The sequence below is a fragment of the Stegostoma tigrinum genome, chromosome 37 (genome assembly GCF_030684315.1).
Source record: "Stegostoma tigrinum isolate sSteTig4 chromosome 37, sSteTig4.hap1, whole genome shotgun sequence".
Lineage (NCBI taxonomy): Eukaryota > Metazoa > Chordata > Chondrichthyes > Orectolobiformes > Stegostomatidae > Stegostoma > Stegostoma tigrinum.
The window spans coordinates 16,387,849-16,408,863 of NC_081390.1; the positions used below are offsets into that span (position 1 = coordinate 16,387,849).

General features: G+C 38.1%; 2 protein-coding genes across 6 annotated transcripts in view; one reads left to right on the forward strand and one right to left on the reverse strand.

Moving 5' to 3' along the window:
- The window catches only part of LOC125467474 (elongation of very long chain fatty acids protein 6-like), a 66,614-nt gene extending 57,910 nt beyond the window's left edge, over positions 1-8,704 (forward strand). For both annotated transcript variants that reach the window (XM_048563329.2, XM_048563330.2), the window contains one exon: positions 554-8,704. In XM_048563329.2, coding sequence (XP_048419286.1) covers positions 554-975 — 422 coding nt within the window. In that variant the 3' untranslated portion in view covers positions 976-8,704. The remainder of the gene's footprint in view (positions 1-553) is intronic.
- Positions 8,705-8,765: 61 nt separating this feature from the next.
- LOC125467473 (ferroptosis suppressor protein 1-like) overlaps positions 8,766-21,015 on the reverse strand; it is a 28,599-nt gene continuing 16,349 nt past the window's right edge. For all 4 annotated transcript variants that reach the window (XM_048563326.2, XM_048563325.2, XM_048563328.2 and 1 more), the window contains exons 8-9: positions 16,133-16,333; positions 8,766-12,655 (exon numbers count right to left, since the gene is read on the reverse strand). In XM_048563326.2, the coding sequence (XP_048419283.1) occupies positions 12,501-12,655; positions 16,133-16,333 (356 nt within the window). In that variant the 3' untranslated portion in view covers positions 8,766-12,500. The remainder of the gene's footprint in view (positions 12,656-16,132; positions 16,334-21,015) is intronic.

Consider the following 21,015-nt stretch of genomic DNA (forward strand, 5'->3'; position numbering starts at 1 on the left):
TCATGGATAGTGGACCAGACATTCTGCTTAAAATGCTAGTTTTGTGAGAAAGCCAGCTTCAGCTGTATTAATGAAATTGCAACTCGTTACCAATATCCAAGTACATATATCAAGGAAAACATTGAAACAGTTTTTAAAAAATAATTGTGGTCTATAAAACTGCCCAATTAATAACATATGTTCAGCAATTTAAAAGTGAGCTTGAGTGGAAACTTGAATGAAAGTAAGTTTAAAATCATTGAATTCCGGTTGCAGTTTTCACTCAGATCGCCACCAATTACACCCAAAATAGTAACTTTACCCTGTAATATGTATATAAACTTACCAGTAGTCACTTAAAATGTTTAAGGCCAGATCATCTTAAGGGCGATTTGGATATGTCTACTTTTCACAAATACAAATATGCAATTTGAAACAAAAATAATACTGTGTCAGTTATAACTTATCTTCTTGCCTCATGATCAGGATATGACCACAGTGGCTTTTGTATTTACCTGTTCACTAAGTTCCACATTTTATGAAAATTTGAACTATCTGATACCTTCTGTTACAGGTGACACTATGTTCATCGTTTTACGGAAACAGAAGCTGATATTCCTGCACTGGTATCACCACATCACCGTGTTGCTCTACTCCTGGTATTCTTACAAAGATATGGTAGCTGGTGGTGGCTGGTTTATGACAATGAATTATGGCGTCCATGCCTTTATGTACTCATACTATACACTTCGTGCTGCAGGCTTTCATGTGCCACGTAGATTTGCCATGTTTATTACCCTCACTCAGATCATGCAGATGATAATGGGCATGGTGGTTAACGTGCTGATATACATGTGGATGCACGAGGGTCATTGCCCTTCCTTTTTTGCAAATATCATCTTGTCTTCCATTATGTATTTTAGCTACTTTCTTCTCTTTTGCTGCTTCTTCTATGAAACCTACTTAAACAGGAAGAAGGGTTTAAAGGGAGATTAAGCTCAGGGAAATGAACACGTTAAAGTAGGAGTGTCAGTCAGTGGTTAATGCACAAACATGGATGATATTGTGGTTTTGTCAAAGCAGTCCAGAGTTATTAACTCTGGGATTCTGTAGATTTTTATAGGATTGCACTCTCCATGTTCACATTCCCTACAGTTCTTTCATTGGAAGCTGTTAACTAACATCATCTCCAGGAAGCCCTGGTGGTGTCACGTCAAGCAGATCCCAGAATATTGAAAACCTGAATCTTGTTCATTCCCATTTTCTACAAACTACAGACCTGAACCACAGAAAAGTGCAGAAGCAGTCAATGGAGTTGTGTGGGTCCATCTCAGCAGCACGCAAAGGAGTAAGCTATGGCCTTAGATTGTTTGATATGGAGATTATAAATGAATGATTGGAAGACTTGCTTCACAAATCCTAGTTGAGCTTTTCAGTGCATCATTTGAGACAACAAGAAGGGCCATGGGAGAGTGGAAAGAAAGAAAATTTAAGACAATTCAGAAATAATTTATTGTGCAGGATATTTCTGACTTCCAGTTTCACTGTAGTCCAGCTTGTGCACTAACCGCTGTATAGTGTGTGGAACACTCTGAAGACACTAATTTTTCCCCACAATGAAATCTCAAATTGGCATCCTTCCTTATACTTAAGGCAGACACCTTTTGTAACACACCTTCTAGATGCAGGTTTTCGCACCTTACTGTCTTGGTCCTGCCAACTGAACAAAACTTAAAGGAGTACTGGAATTAAAATTTCATAAGTTTGTCATTGTACTGGAATCTAGATAATTGATTATACAAGACTTAGAGGGCTTTTCTTCTATTTATACAACAGTTAAAAGGCAGACCTCTCTTTGTCATGTTTATTTTTGACTGTAAATGAATATGTCAGTTAAACATAGATTTCCAGTGTTCCAAATCCCGTTATATAAAGCTGCTGATCCAACCATAAAATAAATATCTTTTTAAAATAATAGCTTTTATCTTGTAATGGGGAGGGATAGGAAGCACTTGAGAGTTTGCCTATTTTTAATAGTTAAACTTATTAAATATTTAATAAATTATTTTTGGCATCATTATTTCACAAACCCATGGCACATTCCTTTGTCTGCCTTGTTTAATGGAGTGTCATCCAAACTAAGATAAACACTCCATTAAAATATCAGAAAATGGAATGTCACAAACATACTAAGTATTTATCTGCTAATATCTCCAACAATAAGTCAACCTGTTACCTAGCCAATAACTAAAGACAAGGAAACATTCCCATATAGCATTAAAATTGCCATCTTTTGACATGCCAAAGTCATTCCTAAGCAGCATTCTTAAAATCAAACACTTAACGCACTGCGTCTTGACCACCCAGCAAAATCTGCCACCTTTAGAAAAAAAGATCATGTGAATAGGTGATAACAAAGTGTGGAGCAGGATGAACACTGCTTCACCTAAGATGCTGCTTGGCCTGCTATGTTCATCCAGCTCCACACTTTGTTATCTCGGTTTCTCCAGCATCTGCAGTTGCAATTTTCTCTCGTGGATAGGTGGCTGTGTTTCATTTACAAAAGTGCATCCTCATTATAAAAGTCTCGGTACATAAAACTTGGCCTCTTGATGATGAGATATTTTTGACAAAGATGTTGCTGTGGAGGTTTCATTAATTACAGCATTCTCATTAGCCCAGATGCAATACTAGGCTCCTGACAAGTTGTATATTATGGATAGAGTATGTCATTTAGATTCACTTGTCACATGTGTAAACAAACTAACAGGATAAAAAGATAATTCAGTATCTTTACTCTCATTCCTGTTCATGGTAACTCATGAACAGAGTTTGGGACCTTCGTATATCTACTGATGCCCTAATATTGTTACCCAATGCAAGGTGCTGAAGCAAACTTAAATTGAGCTAAGTATCTCAGCTTTGTTAGGTCCTCTAACTGGAAGCTCAGCTAAGTATGGAGGAAGCTTAGTTTGTAAGTTGAAAACTGATCTTCTAGTCTAAGCAGTGCAGTCTGTTGCTTCTCATTCCAGGGTAGCTTCCCCATACCAAAAAAAGGGTATCATGCAAAAGATGGATTTAGCTGTAGTGCCATGGTCTGACAAGATAGATTTAGTTAAGAAACAGTGGAAATTGTTTCCTGACACAAACATATGCACAAAATCTTTTGGAATTTGGTGTTGGTGGAGTGTGGGGTTGATGTGACAAGGGGCATCTGTCCTTTGTGCTCTCATTAAAATAGAAAACCCTGCAATTGATAACATTTTATGGATTATTTTGAAGCAAATTGCTAGGAGGCAAGTTGGCCTCCACCCAACAGCATTTTCGTGACCTTTCCTGTTAATTCTACAACAGCCATGGTTTAATTGTTTCAGAAACAATCTGTTTCACAATTTTGAGATTAGCCAGAGTTAGTTTGTTTCAGTGGTATTTCAGGGTCTTTTGATTCATTTTAGAGTGAAAAGTGTATCAATTTAGATTGTTATAAAGTAAGTTTAATGGCAGATGAACAATTAAAAGTTACTTATTGTAAGGAAAAACAGAAATGACTTTGATTAAATATACTTAACATTTTATATGGCTTGATTGAATAGGCTACATTTATTTATGCCTCAATATGAGAGTGCACTTGATGCACATGCAAAGATGCCAAGTCAGAACCTGTGCCATCAAGGACAGTGACGTCCTGAGCAACACTGTAACTCAATGTTACTTTGGATAATAATAGGTTTCTCAGTGCAGGCACTATTTCAGCTCAGTGACACCTTAAGAACAGGCAGTTGGCATGCAATTGGAAATATGAATTTAATTAATTTAAAAATGGTTTATTGACAGTCCCTAGCTGCTTTCCCTGTTCTCCTCGCCACTCTCCTCACTTTGACTGACAGTCTGCTCTTAACAGTCACTCTGTTCACATCTCATCACTCCTTTTCATACCCAAACCCCACCCCAGCCACCAATGGCCTCTTTCTGCTGAATCACTTTTGGAACGGAGGGGGAATGTGAGGAAACAGGCAACAGAAAAAGGAGAATGGCAAGATAATGGAGAATAGCCAGGGATTAGTAGTTTGGGTAGAGAATGGCAAAACGGAGCAGGGAAAGTGGTGAGTCAAATGGAGCAAGTGTGAGGATAATTGGGGATTGAAGCAAGCAAGTAGTTGGGAAAACTGCATAGTGATTGGAGTGGAAGCTGACTTCCTGATTACTATTTCCTGTTTCCCAGCAGCAGGAGTTCTCATGAGGGGAAGATACATGTGTGGCAGTGTGAAAGAAGCTGTAATCTAGTCAAATGCTATGTCAGTAGATCAGGATGAAACAGCATTATTGGTTAAAAGGTAACGAGAAAGTGACAAATCTATAAAAGAAGATGAATTTATCATTGTACATAAAAGTTACAAATGTTTGCAGCTCAGTTCTTGAAAATAGACTGGCTAATTGTATACAAGATGCAAAGAAGCCACCCCTTTGAAAATTCTTAGAAGCTGTCTTCCTGTAGAACAGTAGGGGGAAGAATAGAGACTTGACCAAAAGCAAATGTGTATTTAATATTTAAAGATAGTTTTGAGTTCATTTTTATTGTATTTTTTCTTTTATGTTGAACTCCATTTTGAAGAGTTTTTTAAAAAATTGTTTATTTTTACAAAAAAAAAGCCAAAAGTAAAAAAAAAGTGCTGTTTGCTTTGGTACCCAGAGCTTGTTGACTTTATCTTGCAATTTATTTTAATATAAAGGCAGCTAGAATATTCAGCAACATTATTTAGAACAAAGTAACTAAATGGTCTCCCATCTTGTTAAAACAGTTTCCAGAGGCTGGGTGTTTTTTCTCTTTTCATTACCATTCATGTTATTTATAATCTGAAGAAAGAGCCTGTTATTGTCCAGTTGCTGGGTAAATGCAACTGCCTGCTTTTCCATGCAATTTTCTTAATTTACTCAAGGTACATAGTTTGAAACCCAGGACTCCCCAGCAGTCAAAGGGGACAAATGAGAAGGAACCATACACGATGAGTGGAAGATAATGTCTGGAATTGACATTATAATGTGATGCATTAAGATTCAGTTACATGCCTGTGAAGGATGTTTTCACTGATGGGACAAAGCACAGCTTAAGCAAAGAGTGATTCACACCTGGAATAGCTTTTCAGGAGATGTAATGTTTCTCTATCCCCGTTGAAATCATCACAACTATGCTAAACTGGCAATCCACGGCAACTAAAATAATACTGCAGTTTGAAATAACTGGATATTAGTGTATGAACATAACATGATGATATTATCACTTTACATCATTTTTAACTTAGGCTATTTCTGTAAACTGCCTCTTAGAAATTCCAAGAAAATGTTTGTGCACCATTAAACATCCATACATTGGATAATTTCAAGGCCAGTGTTCTGACACAGTTGTTTGTATCTGTATGTACTGTTATTGCACCACAGCAGCATTGCCTAAACATTGGCTTTTAAAAAGAAGCTAGACAAATCAACAAATAAACACTGGTTGCTGACAGCAGTACAGTTGGCTCAATCTACTATCATTAAACTAACATAATAAATGGAGACACATGCTGTTTAATCATAAATGTGTAACAGCAGTTCCGATAGTTTTCACATGTACAACTAGGGACAGTGGAAAAGGGAAGGACCAGTTATGTGACAGCCAGTTCCAGCAAGTCAGTTCTTTATTCATTTTGTCTGTATTCTATCTGGCTGGTTTTACACTCAGGCAGGATATTTCATTTGTGTAGTTACGCACATGCACAGAATTCCTTTCTGAGAAGTCACATTTTAGACAGTGGGGAAATAAGTATTTGCACTATCTAAATGTTTATGCTGTGCAATTCTGGAACAGGCAGGAGATCTAAGGGACAAAAACTCTTGATCACTTTTTAAACAGTGTTATGCTGCACTGAATTTGCACTTGCCAGTCAAAACCGAAGTTATCTAGCAGCTTCCGGATGCTTCCTTGAAGCAGTTGAGGCCTGACTCTATTTGCATTGAAGATTATACAGTATAAATGTAATTGTACCTCGAGAAACTTATGAATGCAGAGAGTTTGCATGAAATGCAACCTGCTACCCATCTCCAGGAAGTCATTATTTCCACAGCTTGTCTGCAATCATCTCATGCCAAATTGCACATTTTGTTTAAATCTATGAAACCTGTGAGTTTTCATTACTTGAATACATTTATGTCATGTTAACTTATTTCATAGGTTGTGAAATTTTGGCTAATTTAGAGTTTATGCTTGAGTTTTATACCATTCTTTGGAATATAAAAGCCATAAAATATTGCAGTTTTATGTCAATATACTGTTATTAGTTGAGTTTTTGTAATACAGCTCTGTTGGTACCAAGCATGAGATTATGAAATTAACTGATGTCTTTAAGATGATTAAAGGGTTCAGTAGGATAGACAAACAGAAGATATTTACATTTGCAGGGGACACAAGAACTGGGGGCCATAAGTGTAAGGTAGTCACTAATAAATTCAGTGGGCAGTTCCTCAGCCACAGGGTGACTTATGCATGGAAGAACCTGCGACCAGATGGAGCAGTTGAGTCAACAGGCAGTGAGGATTTAAAGAGGAAACCAAAAAAAAACCACCTGAGGGAGAAAGCAGGTGTTGATGGTGTTAGATGAAGTGGGTTGGCAGGAGACTTGTATGGAGCAGTAAAACCAGCTTGAGCATTTTGAGTCAAATAACCTGTTTCTGTATTATGAAAACTGTATTATCATCTATGTTTAAACAGTGGGGGCCTCTGTCAGCCAAACTGTCAATGAAAATAATAATCCCTAACATCTGTAACAGGCATGAACAAAGCAGGCACAAAGTTCGTCCATATGCTTAAAAGCACAGCACTAGACAGTCATTACATAGACTGGCTCCAACCTATGTTTGTGACAGCCTATGATCAGAGAAGAAATTAGATTTTTTCTGTGATCGGTTTTTTGTAGCAATTCCCTGAAAAGAAAAGCGACAGCAGAGCAAGAAGCCATATCGTCAAAATTTCACTACAAACAAACTTTTAAATAAGGCAGTGTTAGTGTTTAACATTCTTGATTTGCAAAAGTCAGGGGGAAAAAAAAAATCAGAATTTAAAGTATAAGTTGCATAAGTTACTCAAGAATTCCTAAAAAGGGGATTTTGTGTACTAAAATAAAAATTTACATTCCCATAGTGATACTTAAACATTATCACCAGCATGTCACATCACAAAGTCAAATTGAGTTTTTCTAACTCCTTCCTAAAAGGCAGTTGCCCTTTAAAGATGGATATCTGAAATGATGAGGAAATTAAAATATTTTGTTTACCATGTTTCTGTGAATAGTTTGTATTCCACCTTGTTTCATTCTTCACAATATGCAGTTCTGTGTCTTGGTGGAACTGCTTTTCTGATTATCTTTCTTTTACCTTTTAATATCAGCTTTAATGTGTTGTTGCTTTTCAATATCAGTATTGTCCCTAATAAGTTTACTTCCTGTCTCAAGCCCAAGCTGTGGAACAATTCTAATTCTATTCTAGTTGACACTAAGTTTGCAATACAATTATTATGTTTTTAATTGTGGAGTAAAATAAACCAAAGTGAAATAGTATGTTCAAAAGCCAAATGTTTATAACATGGTTGAATTTGTTAATCTTACCGGTGACTTGATACAATATTTCTGAACAAATATAAATGAAGTGTTTACTATATGTATATTATGTTCAGTCCATGTGTCTTATTTAGGACATGGTCATTCTACAGGAGCAAATAAAGAATGCCAGAACTAAAGCTACAATGAACAAGAAAATTCACATTCACAGAATGGTGGGATGCCCCTGTACCAACCACAGTACAATCCCTTCTGGTCCTTATTACAATTCCCCATTTCTTTTAGCAATTCCAAGATATTTTGAATATTAAATTGCAAAAGTAACTCTTTTAAAATGCTTTACAGTAATGATAATTATATTCAAACATGTACTGTGAATTCCTAGGCTTGCCCAATCATATTTCTGATCACCAGAATCACTGGTGTGTTAAAGGCACCAGGTGATGTACTCTGGTGAATTCACAGAAATAATGCCACATGCTGAGAACATGCCGTTGCCCTTGTTCTATTTAGTGTGCTAAGGGAATATTACTGAAAATGCAGTATCAGTAGGCTTGAGAGAGATTTCAAAATCTTTTTAAAAATTATCTTCCCATCCCACCAACATCCATAAACAGATGGCTGAAATTCAGAACTCGAGTCTGATCATTTAAATATTCCAGCACATTCATCTTGTATTTGAACTGAGATTTCTTGAGGTGGCATCATAATTGAACAATTCATCAGCACTTTTATCTTAAATCTGGAAACGTGCTAAGTTTCCAAGTTGCATACACCCTTGTTAGTGTAGTGCCTTACCAACTGGGGAGCAGACACTGATATACGATGGTAAATATGCACTTGGGAGAAATAAAACACATTTCATTTATCCCCATCTTGTACTCCTTGCCCTGTCAGCAAACCATGGGAGCTGGGAAACTGTTTGTTTAAACATAGCTGTTTCAGAGGTTTCAGTAAGAGTCTGTTTTAATGTTACATACTGTCAGGAAATGAGGTGGTCCAAGACATGTTGTTTTAATGTGCCATATGTCCACAAAGATGACACCATTTATTTCCTTAAATCTGCTGTTCAATGTGTTATAATGTACTAAATGTTCTGTACATATCCATTCTGTATGCATTTGTGTTTTAAAAATGACTAATTCATTGTCATTAATATATTCATTAAAACATAAAATATCTTCATTATTGTCTTTTATTTTTAAGAAGGAACGACTTTCTAGATTTCTTTACATTGCATTTGAGTATTAAGAACTGTTAGGAATATATTGAAATTGTATGGACACCACATGGCTACTTATGTCACTAACTCACTGACAGCACGACAATTCAACTGCTACAGCACCAGTGTCAAGTTTCTGCATCGGGTGTCTTGTGAGAATTTTCATACAGCTGGGGCTTTCTTTGCTGCAGCATTGTTAGTTATTGTGCACTTAATTTCAATACTATTAACACTATTTAGCTAGAGGTAAAACTGAACAGCTGGTAAGAACTTGACCACATGAAAACCAGCAACCATGAGTGTTGAAGAAAAATGTTTTGTGATGCTTTGATTTCTAACAAGGACTCCAGTTTAGAACCATTACTATGTTAGAATTCATCTATAGGTATCAATTAATTCTGGGCTTCAAAATCATCTCAGCCCATTCTTAATGGGAATTATAGAGTTGGCTAAGCCCATCGGTAGGCTGGCAACCATTAAGTTTATACTGGCAGTGTAAGTAGAAGAACATTACCCAAATATGCATCTACATCAGTACTGGGCTTTTTCAAAAACTGATGTGCATTTTGGTTTTCCAGCATAAGACAAAGGTCTAGTGTGATCATAATACACAACACTCATGACCTGAATTGCAAGGTGACAAAAATTTGCAAATAAAACTGAAGTAGAATTTAGTGGGGGGTTGCAACAATTGATACCCAGTTTTAAATGTTTGTAACAAGGTGTGGAATTTACAATGCCTGTTTGATGGCTTTGTCTTTACACAATTGAAGTATCAGTTAAAGAATAAAAATGGGGACCATTCTATTTTTGCAACACAAAGAATCATTCATCAAACTATGGATAACTTGGCAATAACCAAACATCAGTGTGTATGAAGTAATTTAGTTTAATGGAGATATCGATGCAACTGGAACAAAACAGAATGGATATCAAACTGAAAAGGGATTAATGTGCTAAAACAATAACTCAGAGCAGATCAATTGGCGAAATACTCGTACACTTTCTAACATGTATCAAGATCTGTAAAAGGAAAAGGATGCAGCATTTCATTCAAACCAGAGGGACAATCTTGGCAGTTTAACTGGATTTAAACTAATATTACACAAATCCAAATCGAACTGTTGAGGGAGCTGCCCCCATGTATCAGCAAAGCTAGAAATCAGGAACAAGTGACTCAATAACATTTAAAGGACAAAGATTACACAGAATGTCTGCTGATTTATACAAAACCAAAACAACGATTTCCACCCCACCTAAACGGAGGGTACAGCATCTCATGAATGGAACCAGATGTTTTCTGCAAATGCAATTCCAGTTTACTGAATCTTGGAATAACTGCATATGTGCTGATATTCAAACTCCTAGAATGAATCAGAAGCCTCATTGTGATAGTTGAGAACAAAGTAATATCCTCCATTTATACAGCACCTTTAATAACATGGACCAAGAGATTTTACAGGAACATTATTAAGCAAAGTATGATATTGCATCTCAAGGATATTAGGGTCAATAATGAAAAGATTTTATCAAAAAGATCAGTTTTAGTGAGGAGATAGTTAAAGATATGAAGAGGTTTAAGCATATACTATGAAACTTGAAAGCTGTAAAATTTTATTCTTTGATCTTAAGGCACTAGAGAGTGAGAAGTACAACAAGTTAGAGGCTTATTTACAGGAGAACACCATTCATAGCATATTCTAGATATTACAGTTGAGGGTTGCACCTGTTCCTCATGAGTATATACCTGTACTGGAAAGAAATTTGTATTTCTAGTTTCAATTTGGCCTTGCTACATGCCTTTACCATTGTGCTGATTTGAGCTTTAATGCTCTCGCAAGGTCAGACTTGGGCTTATGGATGAGGTGTTCATATGAAAGGAAATGCCAATGATAAGTGCATGAATAAGAAATATTTGGAGGGATATAGGCCAAGTGCAGGCATGTGGAAATAGTTTAGTTTGGTATGATGGTCAGCCTGGACTGGTTGGACCAAAGGGTTTGTTTCCATGCTCCTGTGACTTTATAACGAACTGGGACAGCACTAGCTGTTTAGTCAGAATTTTTAGCAAGTATTTTCTAATCAGCCTGCTCAGAGATGATATCACACACCTCTAGAGCAGGTAGGACTTGAACTCTGCTGGTTCAGGAGGTACAGGCTCTACCACTACATCACAATAGTCTATTTTAGTCAGGTTGCATACAATCCCTGTTAATTGCTGAGGCTTACCCTTCAATTATGTGGTGATGACTTAGAATAAAGTCAATTGAATTATTTGTTCAGTACTTTGATATGCAGTTACACAATAGATTGGTTAAAAAAAATAATGACTATAGTTTTCAGCCTGGCTATTTTGTTGCAAAAAAAAAACCAACCAGCATTTTATGGGACAATAATGGTAAGAATAGACTGAAGATCTGCACACTGCACTTCTAGCATGCACTCTCTGTAGCTTACCAGTTATTCTACAGCAATACAATTGAGAATACTCTATGTTGGAAGATGATCACCACATCCAAATCACATCATAACTTGAACTTATATTGTCAAACCATTCATTGTCACTGGCTTAGAATCCTGGAATTTATAGTGCTAAGTTCACATAGCCTAGAATAGTCCATCCATACAGCGAGAGTGGTCAACACAACTTTGCTCGAGTTACCCAGTTGTCAAAGTTGCATAAATGTCTAATGTTGCACATTTTAGCATCGCTAACATTTTTAATTGGATATCCAATAAACCTGATTTCAGCACCTCTAGTTTGCTGCAACTGAGTCATTTAAATTCTTTCCCCAAGACACAAAAAAATCCAAAGCATAGATGTTCACACTGATAGGTCACACCGAAACAGCAAAACTCAATAATACCGAAATAACTTCATATATATGCATTTGTTGGTGATAAAGCTTTTTTTTCTAGTGTTGGGATTCCACTGAAATACAACATATGGCATTTCTGGGCTTTCAAACATTAATTCAGAGGAATTCATTAAAAAGGTGTTGGGACATGTTGGTGAGAAGACAATTGAGACTTCCTTCTTATATCTCAGTCCCAGGAACACTGATCATATAGGACCCTAAACAGGAAAAGATGAAGGAGATAAGAACCAGGGGTCCTGGTCATTCTGCTGGAATCAATTAACTCAGCACCAAGATTTAAACGCAGGTCTTCCAGGTCCATTAACAATTTAACCAGTTGAGAAAGTTCAACGAGAATAATTCTGCTGAAGTAAATGCCACCTCCTCACCAGTTTTAGATTTGGATAGACATTCATTTCCTAATCAAAAGACAAACAGTTCTTGGCTTGTGCAATCTGGTCTCCTACAGCTGCAAATGCAATGTAGATTATTACATAGCAGGGAAGAAAAGTTCTTTATTTATAAACATTTTGATAAGCAAATATTAAGCAAAAGCACTGCTTGGAAAATTATTTATTGTCAGCAGTGATTAAGCTTTATAAGCATAAGTGAACAGAAATGAGATCACTGCTGTTTTTTCTGCACCCATATAAATCACCTATTTGATTTTTTAAAATCGTTATTGTTGACTACTGTATATCTGTTCAGGTTAAATCATTTCTACTTGCAAATTATTTATAAAGATGCAGGATCATAACTTTTTATTCGAAAGGATTAAATATGCATTAAAAGAAGCCGATAGAGGCACATTCCAGAATGACAGAAAGACAACAGTCAGGCACTCTGCAGTCAGCTGGGTTTTGTTTGGCCCATTTCTCTCCAGCTTTTCCAAACTAGTAGATCTCTACTTTTGGCCATAACAACAATGAATTTTCCAACATGCCAGCCAAAAAGCTGGCCAATTCCATCATTCCGACCCATTGACAATAGCATAGTCAGAGAACCTAGGGAGACAAGAAATACCATTCACAAACAGTTTCAAGTTATCTCTTTGCCCTAAAGCATGCAGGAGAAACCAGACAGATTTATGGTAAAAAAAATAAAAAAGTTACATGTTGTAAATATATTAACTAGCCCATAGCTACTCTAACAAACTCATTACGCACAGAGTACACACTGATGAGGTGGCTGGGAATTTAAAGTGATGAGCTGCTAATCCATTATACTCTGCATGTGAGAGTTTGAATCCCATCCTAGTTGATAATGTATGAAGACTCTTGTGGCCAGGAGGTACAGGTTCAAGCCTCCGTCCTGGAATTGTGTCATGTCTGAACAGGTTGATTAAACATGTCTACATACTGCATCTGAAATTTAGATCAGTACTGTGAACAAGCATGCCTTCTCCAGAAGCTAGACAGAAGTGCAATAACTGATGTATGCTGTTACCATGACCTATTCACCCAGTATCCCAGACATCCTAGTAAACTGGGCAATATTCTTGTGGTGTGTAGGGACAGAGCACTTTCCATGTACATTCTGCAGCAATAGGTTAGCTATATTGATACCATAAGAACTACCTTGAGAATGTTGCTGAAAGGTCTGATTTTGTAAATAAAAAGGGCAACTACTGATAGACTTAAGATTAGTAAAAATCTTTACATTGGCACAACTTGGATTTTAGGCCAGACTATGCAAACTCACCAGCAGTCACTTGATGCATTCAATGGGAGCAAAAGTTAGGAAGAATTATCCAAAGTAACCAAGTATTACAAATTTGCGGAAACCATTACTACAATTTTGTGCCATTTTCTGGGTGGTATACTTCTACCCTTAATGTTGCTTTTACTGCCAAGCCAGTCAAGAAAACTTCTGAGACCATATTCAATGCACTTGAAGCAGTAACGGATATACATTTTGTTCACTGTTTTCTCCCAATTTCAGCATCACTTCTACAACACATATGTTTTATCATGGATATCTGTGTAGTGGTTCTCCAAATATAGCTACAATTCAGATTATACAGCCGTCATGGTATGACTGAGTTGATGAATGTGATTTCAGGAGTTGCTGGATTAAGGAATTAGGATAAAGCTGACTCATTCCACGTCAAAACACAAGGCGTTCTTAGGCCTCTAATGACGGCTTGCATTTGACCTTGTGGAAATACTGAACAAGATGGCAGAGCAGCATTCCTAAGTTAAAGCTCGTCCACTCCGACTGCTTTTCATTTCCTTTTTTCTCTCTATACCTTTACTTATCTTTCTTTCCTGAGCTTGGTCAGCATCGGCGGCAGCAAGAGCTTGGTACAGACCTCGAGTGGGGTCAGTGGGGACTTCAATCAAGTCTTTACCTTTTTGGGGTGAGCCCAGGACATGGCATTGGAAAATCGGTGACCGCAACAATGGAGGTGACTTCGACAACTGCATGGCCAACTCGCCGGAGGATTGATGATTTAGTCATTGATTGGGTCAGGCACTGGCATGGCAGGAGTGATGAGGGAAGGGCATCACATCGACATTGAAGTGGGCCCAGCAGTGACCCCAACGTTGGTCGGTCCGGCACAAGCGGTGTGACAGAGGAATATCGAACTTGGGGCAAAAGATAGGACCTGAGGAATGGCAACTTCCACACTGGTTGGGTCCTATGTGGACAGCGGCAAGGTGGCAGAGGGGTGGCGGCAGAGGCATTGTTGATGGTGATGAGCTGGCTCAGGACTAATGGACTCTGTTTAAGCTACATCTTTCGCTCCCATCCTTCTTAAATTATTCAAATTGGGGCCAAATCATGGCAAACAAATGAAAGCTTTTCACTGTATTTTACAGTATTCTTACTGTAAGGTACACATGACAATAAAACCAAATTCACAAAAGTAGAAACAATGAATTGTTTCAGATATCATTCTACTTAGCTTCAGAAAGCCTTGGCTGCATTTGGTATCACCTGGGAAGATTAGAAACACTGATCCAGTGCAAAATCCCATTCCAGTACATAATAGTGTACTGCCTTGGTGTTCTGCCACAGTCACCTGTACTTTATTCTCAAGAATACATGATTATGTAGTGTACATTCACAGCTGTATAACTCAGGCACCAGGATGAAATAAGGCAGAAAAAAGGCCCATTTGGAATGATGCCTACATAGTTAGAATACAAGCTTTACACTCTGCGCTCACTACCACCACAACCTATTCCAAACTTACATGCCAAGTATTAAAGAATATCATGCAAGGCCATCAGATATAGGGGAGAATTAGGCCATTCAGCATTCTGAGTCTTTGTCACCTTTCAATCAAGGCTGATGTTTTTCTCTATCCTTTTCTCTATTCTCTTGTCTTCTCTCATTACCATTGATCCCTTTACTAATCAAGAATCTATGTTATTTCAATTTCAGATCATACAGTCACCTCCTGTCTCCCCAAAGCCTATCCACAATCTACAAGGCACAAGTCAGGAGTATGATGGAATACAGTCCACTTGCTTGGATGGGTGCAGCTCCAACAAATAATGAGAAGCTGGACATCAAGAGGACATAGCCCATTTGAGTGGCATCTCATCCAACACCTTCAACATTCATTCCTTCACCAGTGACACTAGTGTGTACCGTAAGATACACTGCATGAACTCAGCAGCAACTCACTCCCAGCAACTTTCAAACTCGACCTCTATCACCTCGAAGAGCAAGGACAACAGATACATAGGAACATCACTAGCTGCAAGGTTCCTTCTATGTCACACCATCCTAACATGAAACTATAATCACTGCTCTTTCACTGTCATTAGATCAAATTTTTGGAACTCCCTTCCAAATAGCATTGTGGTTGCCCCTCCACGTGAGGACAGCATCAGTTCAAGACAGCAGCTCATCACAACCTTTGAAGACGACCAGAGATGGGCAATAAATGCTGTCCACCAGCAACATTCACATCCCTTGAATGAATAAAAAGAAAGTAAAACACAGGTAGTTAGACACTAGTTCCATCACTGAGTGTTTCACTCTTCCCTATGTCCTACTATATAACAGACAGTGTATTCTTGAGTTGACAATGCAGAAATACAGCAAAAGGGCTGAACTTTAGTTATTGTACAGCATCAGATGAATGGAGTCTTACTTGTAAGTGACAGCTTTTTGTAGTGAACTGATACATTCCCACATATGCCAAAATAAAATCATTGCGCATTACTGCTTCAATTGCACTAAGCCCCAATACTTTCACCTCAGCATTCCAATGGGCATGGACCTCTTTAATTGGAGGAAATTACTTCCAAATGCTAGCTTATTAAGGCATATCAACATCCACCTGACTTCAAATTCATTTTAGCTGGTGCGTTTCCATAGGTGACAGGAATGAGGGCAGAAGTTATGAAGACAGCAGGAAAAAGAAAGAATATGGAATCAAAAAAAATTAAAAACATGCTCCAATATCACATTGATCATTTCAAATGGCAATGACAATTTGCTAAAACCATCTGCAGAACCTTTACCTGGTTTGTAATCTTTCAGACACTTTTTGCCAAGACTGTTGATAATATTATCTGCAGCGACCACTCCATGGAGTCCAGCATGGTAAGCCATTTTAGGTTCCTTCACATCTGCACAATCTCCTATTGCATAAACATTTTCCATCCCAATGACTTGCAAATGTGGGTTGACCAGTAATGCACCATCCTCAGCAAGGCAATCTTCTGTGAAGCAGAACATCAAAATTACATTTCAATTTCTGAAAGATGCACAGTTCATACTTTATGAGTCAATGACATAGTTAAGTCTCGGCTGAAACAGAAGATTCAACAGTAAGACCATTTTTCAAGTGATTACAACTCTCCAGACTAAATATGTAATCAAGGATTATTTTGAAGTTTCTCATAACTAAGAAATCGTATTAACATTCATTTTTGAGAATTTTAGTACAGATTGCAGCTAAACGTTGCATATTTCCATAAATACTGGCAACAAAATTTAATTTGAAGGAATCCACACAACACGGAGGCAGCAGGCGACTTGAATACTGGGAATTCAGAACTTTTTTAGATCATTTCATAGAACCCCTACAGTATGGAAATAGGCCCTTTGGCCTGACAGGTCCACACCGACACAAAGAGCACCCCACCCAGACCTATCCCCCTAATCTACACATCCCTGAACACTACAGGTAATTTAGCATGGCCAATCCACCCGACCTGCACATCTTTGGACTGTGGGAGGAAACCCGAGCACCCGGAGGAAACCCACGTAGACATGGACAGAATGTCTGTGTGGAGTTTGCACAGTCACCCGAGGATGGAAACGAACCCGGGTCCCTGGCACTGTGAGGCAGCAGTGCCAACCACTGAACCACCGTGCTGCCCATTATTTAAACACAGCATTTCTTACCAGTGATAAGACAGTCAACATTAAGAAGCTATTCTTGAGCCAGTAACTTAAAGTATGATATTTTTATGCCTCACTGTTTGGTCCTGTAACAGATCCATAGTTAAAAGGCTGAAAGCTTAGGGAGCTATAAATGTGGCACCTGACTAGTCTAAGCAGCTGCGCCTCATAGACATCTTAAAAAACTTTGTGATGAATAAAATTGAGTGAATCTTTTTTAAAAAAAAAGTGAATGCTTCTGACATACACTTAAACCAGGTTGGTCAACTGCAGAGAAAGGACTTTTGCTCGAAAGTTACGTCACAATGGAGGCACCTCAGTAGATTCTCTTTACTCAGGAGAACCCTCCAATATCTTCTCCCAAAGTAAATTCTACTAGTCAGATTTAGAAGGCTAACTTCACAAGAAGACAATATATTCACTGGACTGATTGCATGTCAATAATTAGCTAGTTACAAAGTTGATGTCGCTTAACGATCTCAGAGCTATACGAGTGAACGCACGAGATATATCCTCTGCTCCAGCTGCAGCAATGTGGAACAGATAATTCCATGTCGAACTACACATCCCAAACATGGCTTCCCCCAGGGGTGGAAGAAAATCAACTCCATGTTACCACTCATTAGGGAAAGATCGTACAAGTTCTGACAACATTGCGAACCAGCAGTCCACAAAACAAGAGTTGTCTAAGCTTTACATGAGGGCAGAGCAGGAGGGGCACTTTTACAATTTTATTCAAGGGGCTAGTCAGCAAATTTAAGATAGGTAAGGGTTACAGAAATGGTAAAAGTGAGCTGAAAAAAAATTTCAAAAGCAATAAATTGATACCTGAGATGAGTAATTAAGAGAAATGACCATTAAAAAGTCCTAAGCAGCAAAGCTTAAAAATAAAGCCACTTTTTTGCCTTTTTCATTAAACAGACTAGAGAGGACAAAAAAGCGGCCCCAATTGAGTTCATTTTAACTAACGTTAACCCTTGGGTTGCCTCTTGTGGAGCACATACTGAGCCTCTCTCATTCCTTTGTCTCTCCTTCACCCCCACACCACCACCACCCCAACCCTGACAGCGTGACTCAGGCTCTTTTAGCTCAAGAAAATAATACATGGGCTTTACACTCCAAAATTTCCACCAGCATTATTACACACCAAATATTTTGCATTTAAATCAAGGTTGCAAAAGGTTGATCAATGCCAAATATTTGGGAAAGAAAAATTAGCACGAAATTGGCAGCCTATCATTCCTCCAGCAGACTGTATATCAAGCTGTACAAAATGGTCAGACGCCAGCAGTGGGTGACATGTGTGCCACAAGTTGAGCACACCAAAAATAGACTAACAATGCCATGTTGTTAGCTTGTTTGCCATCCAAGTTACAAATTGCAGGAAATGAGCTAAGCATAGATTGATGCTCAGTCATTTAGCGAGTGCAAGATTCTAATGTTATTCTCAACTGCCTCTATTATTCATTTAGGTAACTAACCATTAATTGTTTGTGGTCCAACCTGCTAGGTAAACCAGTCTGTGATTATTTCAACATTCAGTATTAAGAAGTAAATTTAATGACAGTTGATGCAGATGCATTGTTTTACAAATTTTGATCATCTGGCTGAAAAAGATTAATTCATTGATCCCATGCCTTGACAGCATCATCCATTTTAAGAAATAAAGGTTTAAAATTTTTCAAATGTGCTTTCTTTCCAGAGCTCTGGGTCTAAACAGAATCATCATTTGGATAGCCAGATGCCTCGTTTAATGCTATTTTTAATCTACGCTTCTCTTCCTGCCTTAACTCCCATTTCCATTTTTAAACTTATTTCCTAGTTGATTTTCCTCCTTAATTAAGGCAATAGGTTTACATTGCCTAAAGACTGCAATTAATTTCTCCTTAGTTTGTTATATTTCCATCTCCATTACAATTCTCGTGTGACATACTACATATTATGTTCTTTATAGAGATACAGGCTGACTGAAATTGGTTTGTTAACCCATCATCTGAACAAAACAAACAGGACATGGTGCAAAGTAAATAATCTTCTAGCACCTGGCCTGCCAGACTACATTATAACTGTCAATATCTGGTGTGTTTTGTTTCCAGTAGGGTATCTTTACTTAATGTGGTAATGCTCACAATATCCCTCAAAATAAGAAACTGGGACACGTAATGCGGCATAGAGAGATCCAACAGACATTTACTACAGCACACCAATAATATGTACAAATATTAAATTCACAGGCACATCAGGGTCTGTGCTAACAATGGGCTAATCAGTTACAAAGAACGTTGTAATATCCTTAATTCAGCATCACAAGAATCAAGATGGAGTCCATTATCTTTACACCCTCGGGTTACATGATAGTGATGACTATGTCTCAAAGTGTACGAATATATGGAAGGTGAGCCATAACACAATATTCCCTTTTCTCAAAAGTTTATTTTTAAATCCCTAACAAATAGACAGGGTTGTATATAGGGATGTATTATCACTTTGATAATTATATAAAAAAAACAGGGTTTACAATTTAAATCCAATGAAACACTTGAGGTTTGACAATTTATCCTAAACTGGTGCTTGTATACGAATCTGGAGGGTAGGAGTTGTTCTCCATTGCACATGTTTGATAACTCTTATCTTGCTGCCAATTGTTGTCATTCAACATGACTGACCAATCATCATGATCTTTCTCATTCCCTTTGTGCATTGATGGTGTGCTGTACATTTTTCAGAGCTGGCTTCTGCTTTTCTTTATTTTTCTCAATGCTGCTCCAAAGCAAGGCTTAATTCCTTTAAAACTGTTTCTATAAAGAAATGAAGGCTTGCAGGAGCAGATTTCTGCTTCTAGCTGGTGTTTATGCCAAATAAGAACTGATGACATCACAGGCTTCATTTCATTTTGGTGCTGATTTGACAAAATGATTGACTGCTGAATGCAGGTAAGCCTTCATAGCACAGAAAACCTATTTTTAAGTGCATTTAAGTTGACTTTTCCTTCATGAAAGGCTTGTAACTATGCTGCTAGAAATCTTTGACTATCTCTTTGTTTTAAATTGAAGTTGCAGGAACTGAGATTTTAATCAGCGAGAAAAAGCTGTTTTTGGCTGGTCAATGCTGATCTACAGAGCTGTACTCACATTAGGTGACACTGTTGATTGCCCAAGTTCTTTGATATCCAGGATTGTTTTCAAGTTGGTTTTCAATGAGGTTTACAAATATCTACCATTGACATTTTGGACCGGTTTCTTTATGGACAGCTACCACTGCTTACTGTCGCAAAGTTGGTATACAAAGTTGGTAGTTGAGATACATGCTTCCATTAACATGTCGAGGCGTTAGCTCAGATGGCTGGTTTGCAATGTAGTGCGATGCCAACAGCATGGATTGAATTCCTGCACTGGCGGAGGGCACTATGAAGGACTCTCTTTCTCAACCTCTCCCCTCGCCTGAGGGGGGTGGGGGAATGACCTCCAAGTTAAACCACCAACTGTCATCTCTCACTAATGAGACAGCTACGCCATGATTCATTAGGACTACGGTGACTTTAAGCAACCAGAGTTAAGATCTTCATATCCTCAGACCACATGATATTATTGTATCATGAGCATGTTTCTCAACAAGTATACTAATATATTGTGAGGCATCACACAACAAACCTACTGTTTTCTTTGATAATGAGCTTGCAGGCAGAAGGGCATTCACTTAGGAGGTCCCTCAAAACACTCAATGTCTGAGCAAAGTGTTCAATGGAGAAGAATGGTGCTGGGGTGGGGTGGGGGGGGGGGGGGGGGGTGCGGGGAAGACTCTCACCGAGACCCACCCACTGCATCCCTATCCCTCTGAATGTACCGTGTCCCATTCAAGGCTATTCAGCTGTCAGCTTGGTCACTCCACAATCCTGGATCTCCTAGAACAATCCTAGCCTGGCAGCAGCTACTGCTATGCTAGTGATACTGCCATGTAAATGAGGTAAAAGCCTCAGAATTTCCATCAGATCTTGGTG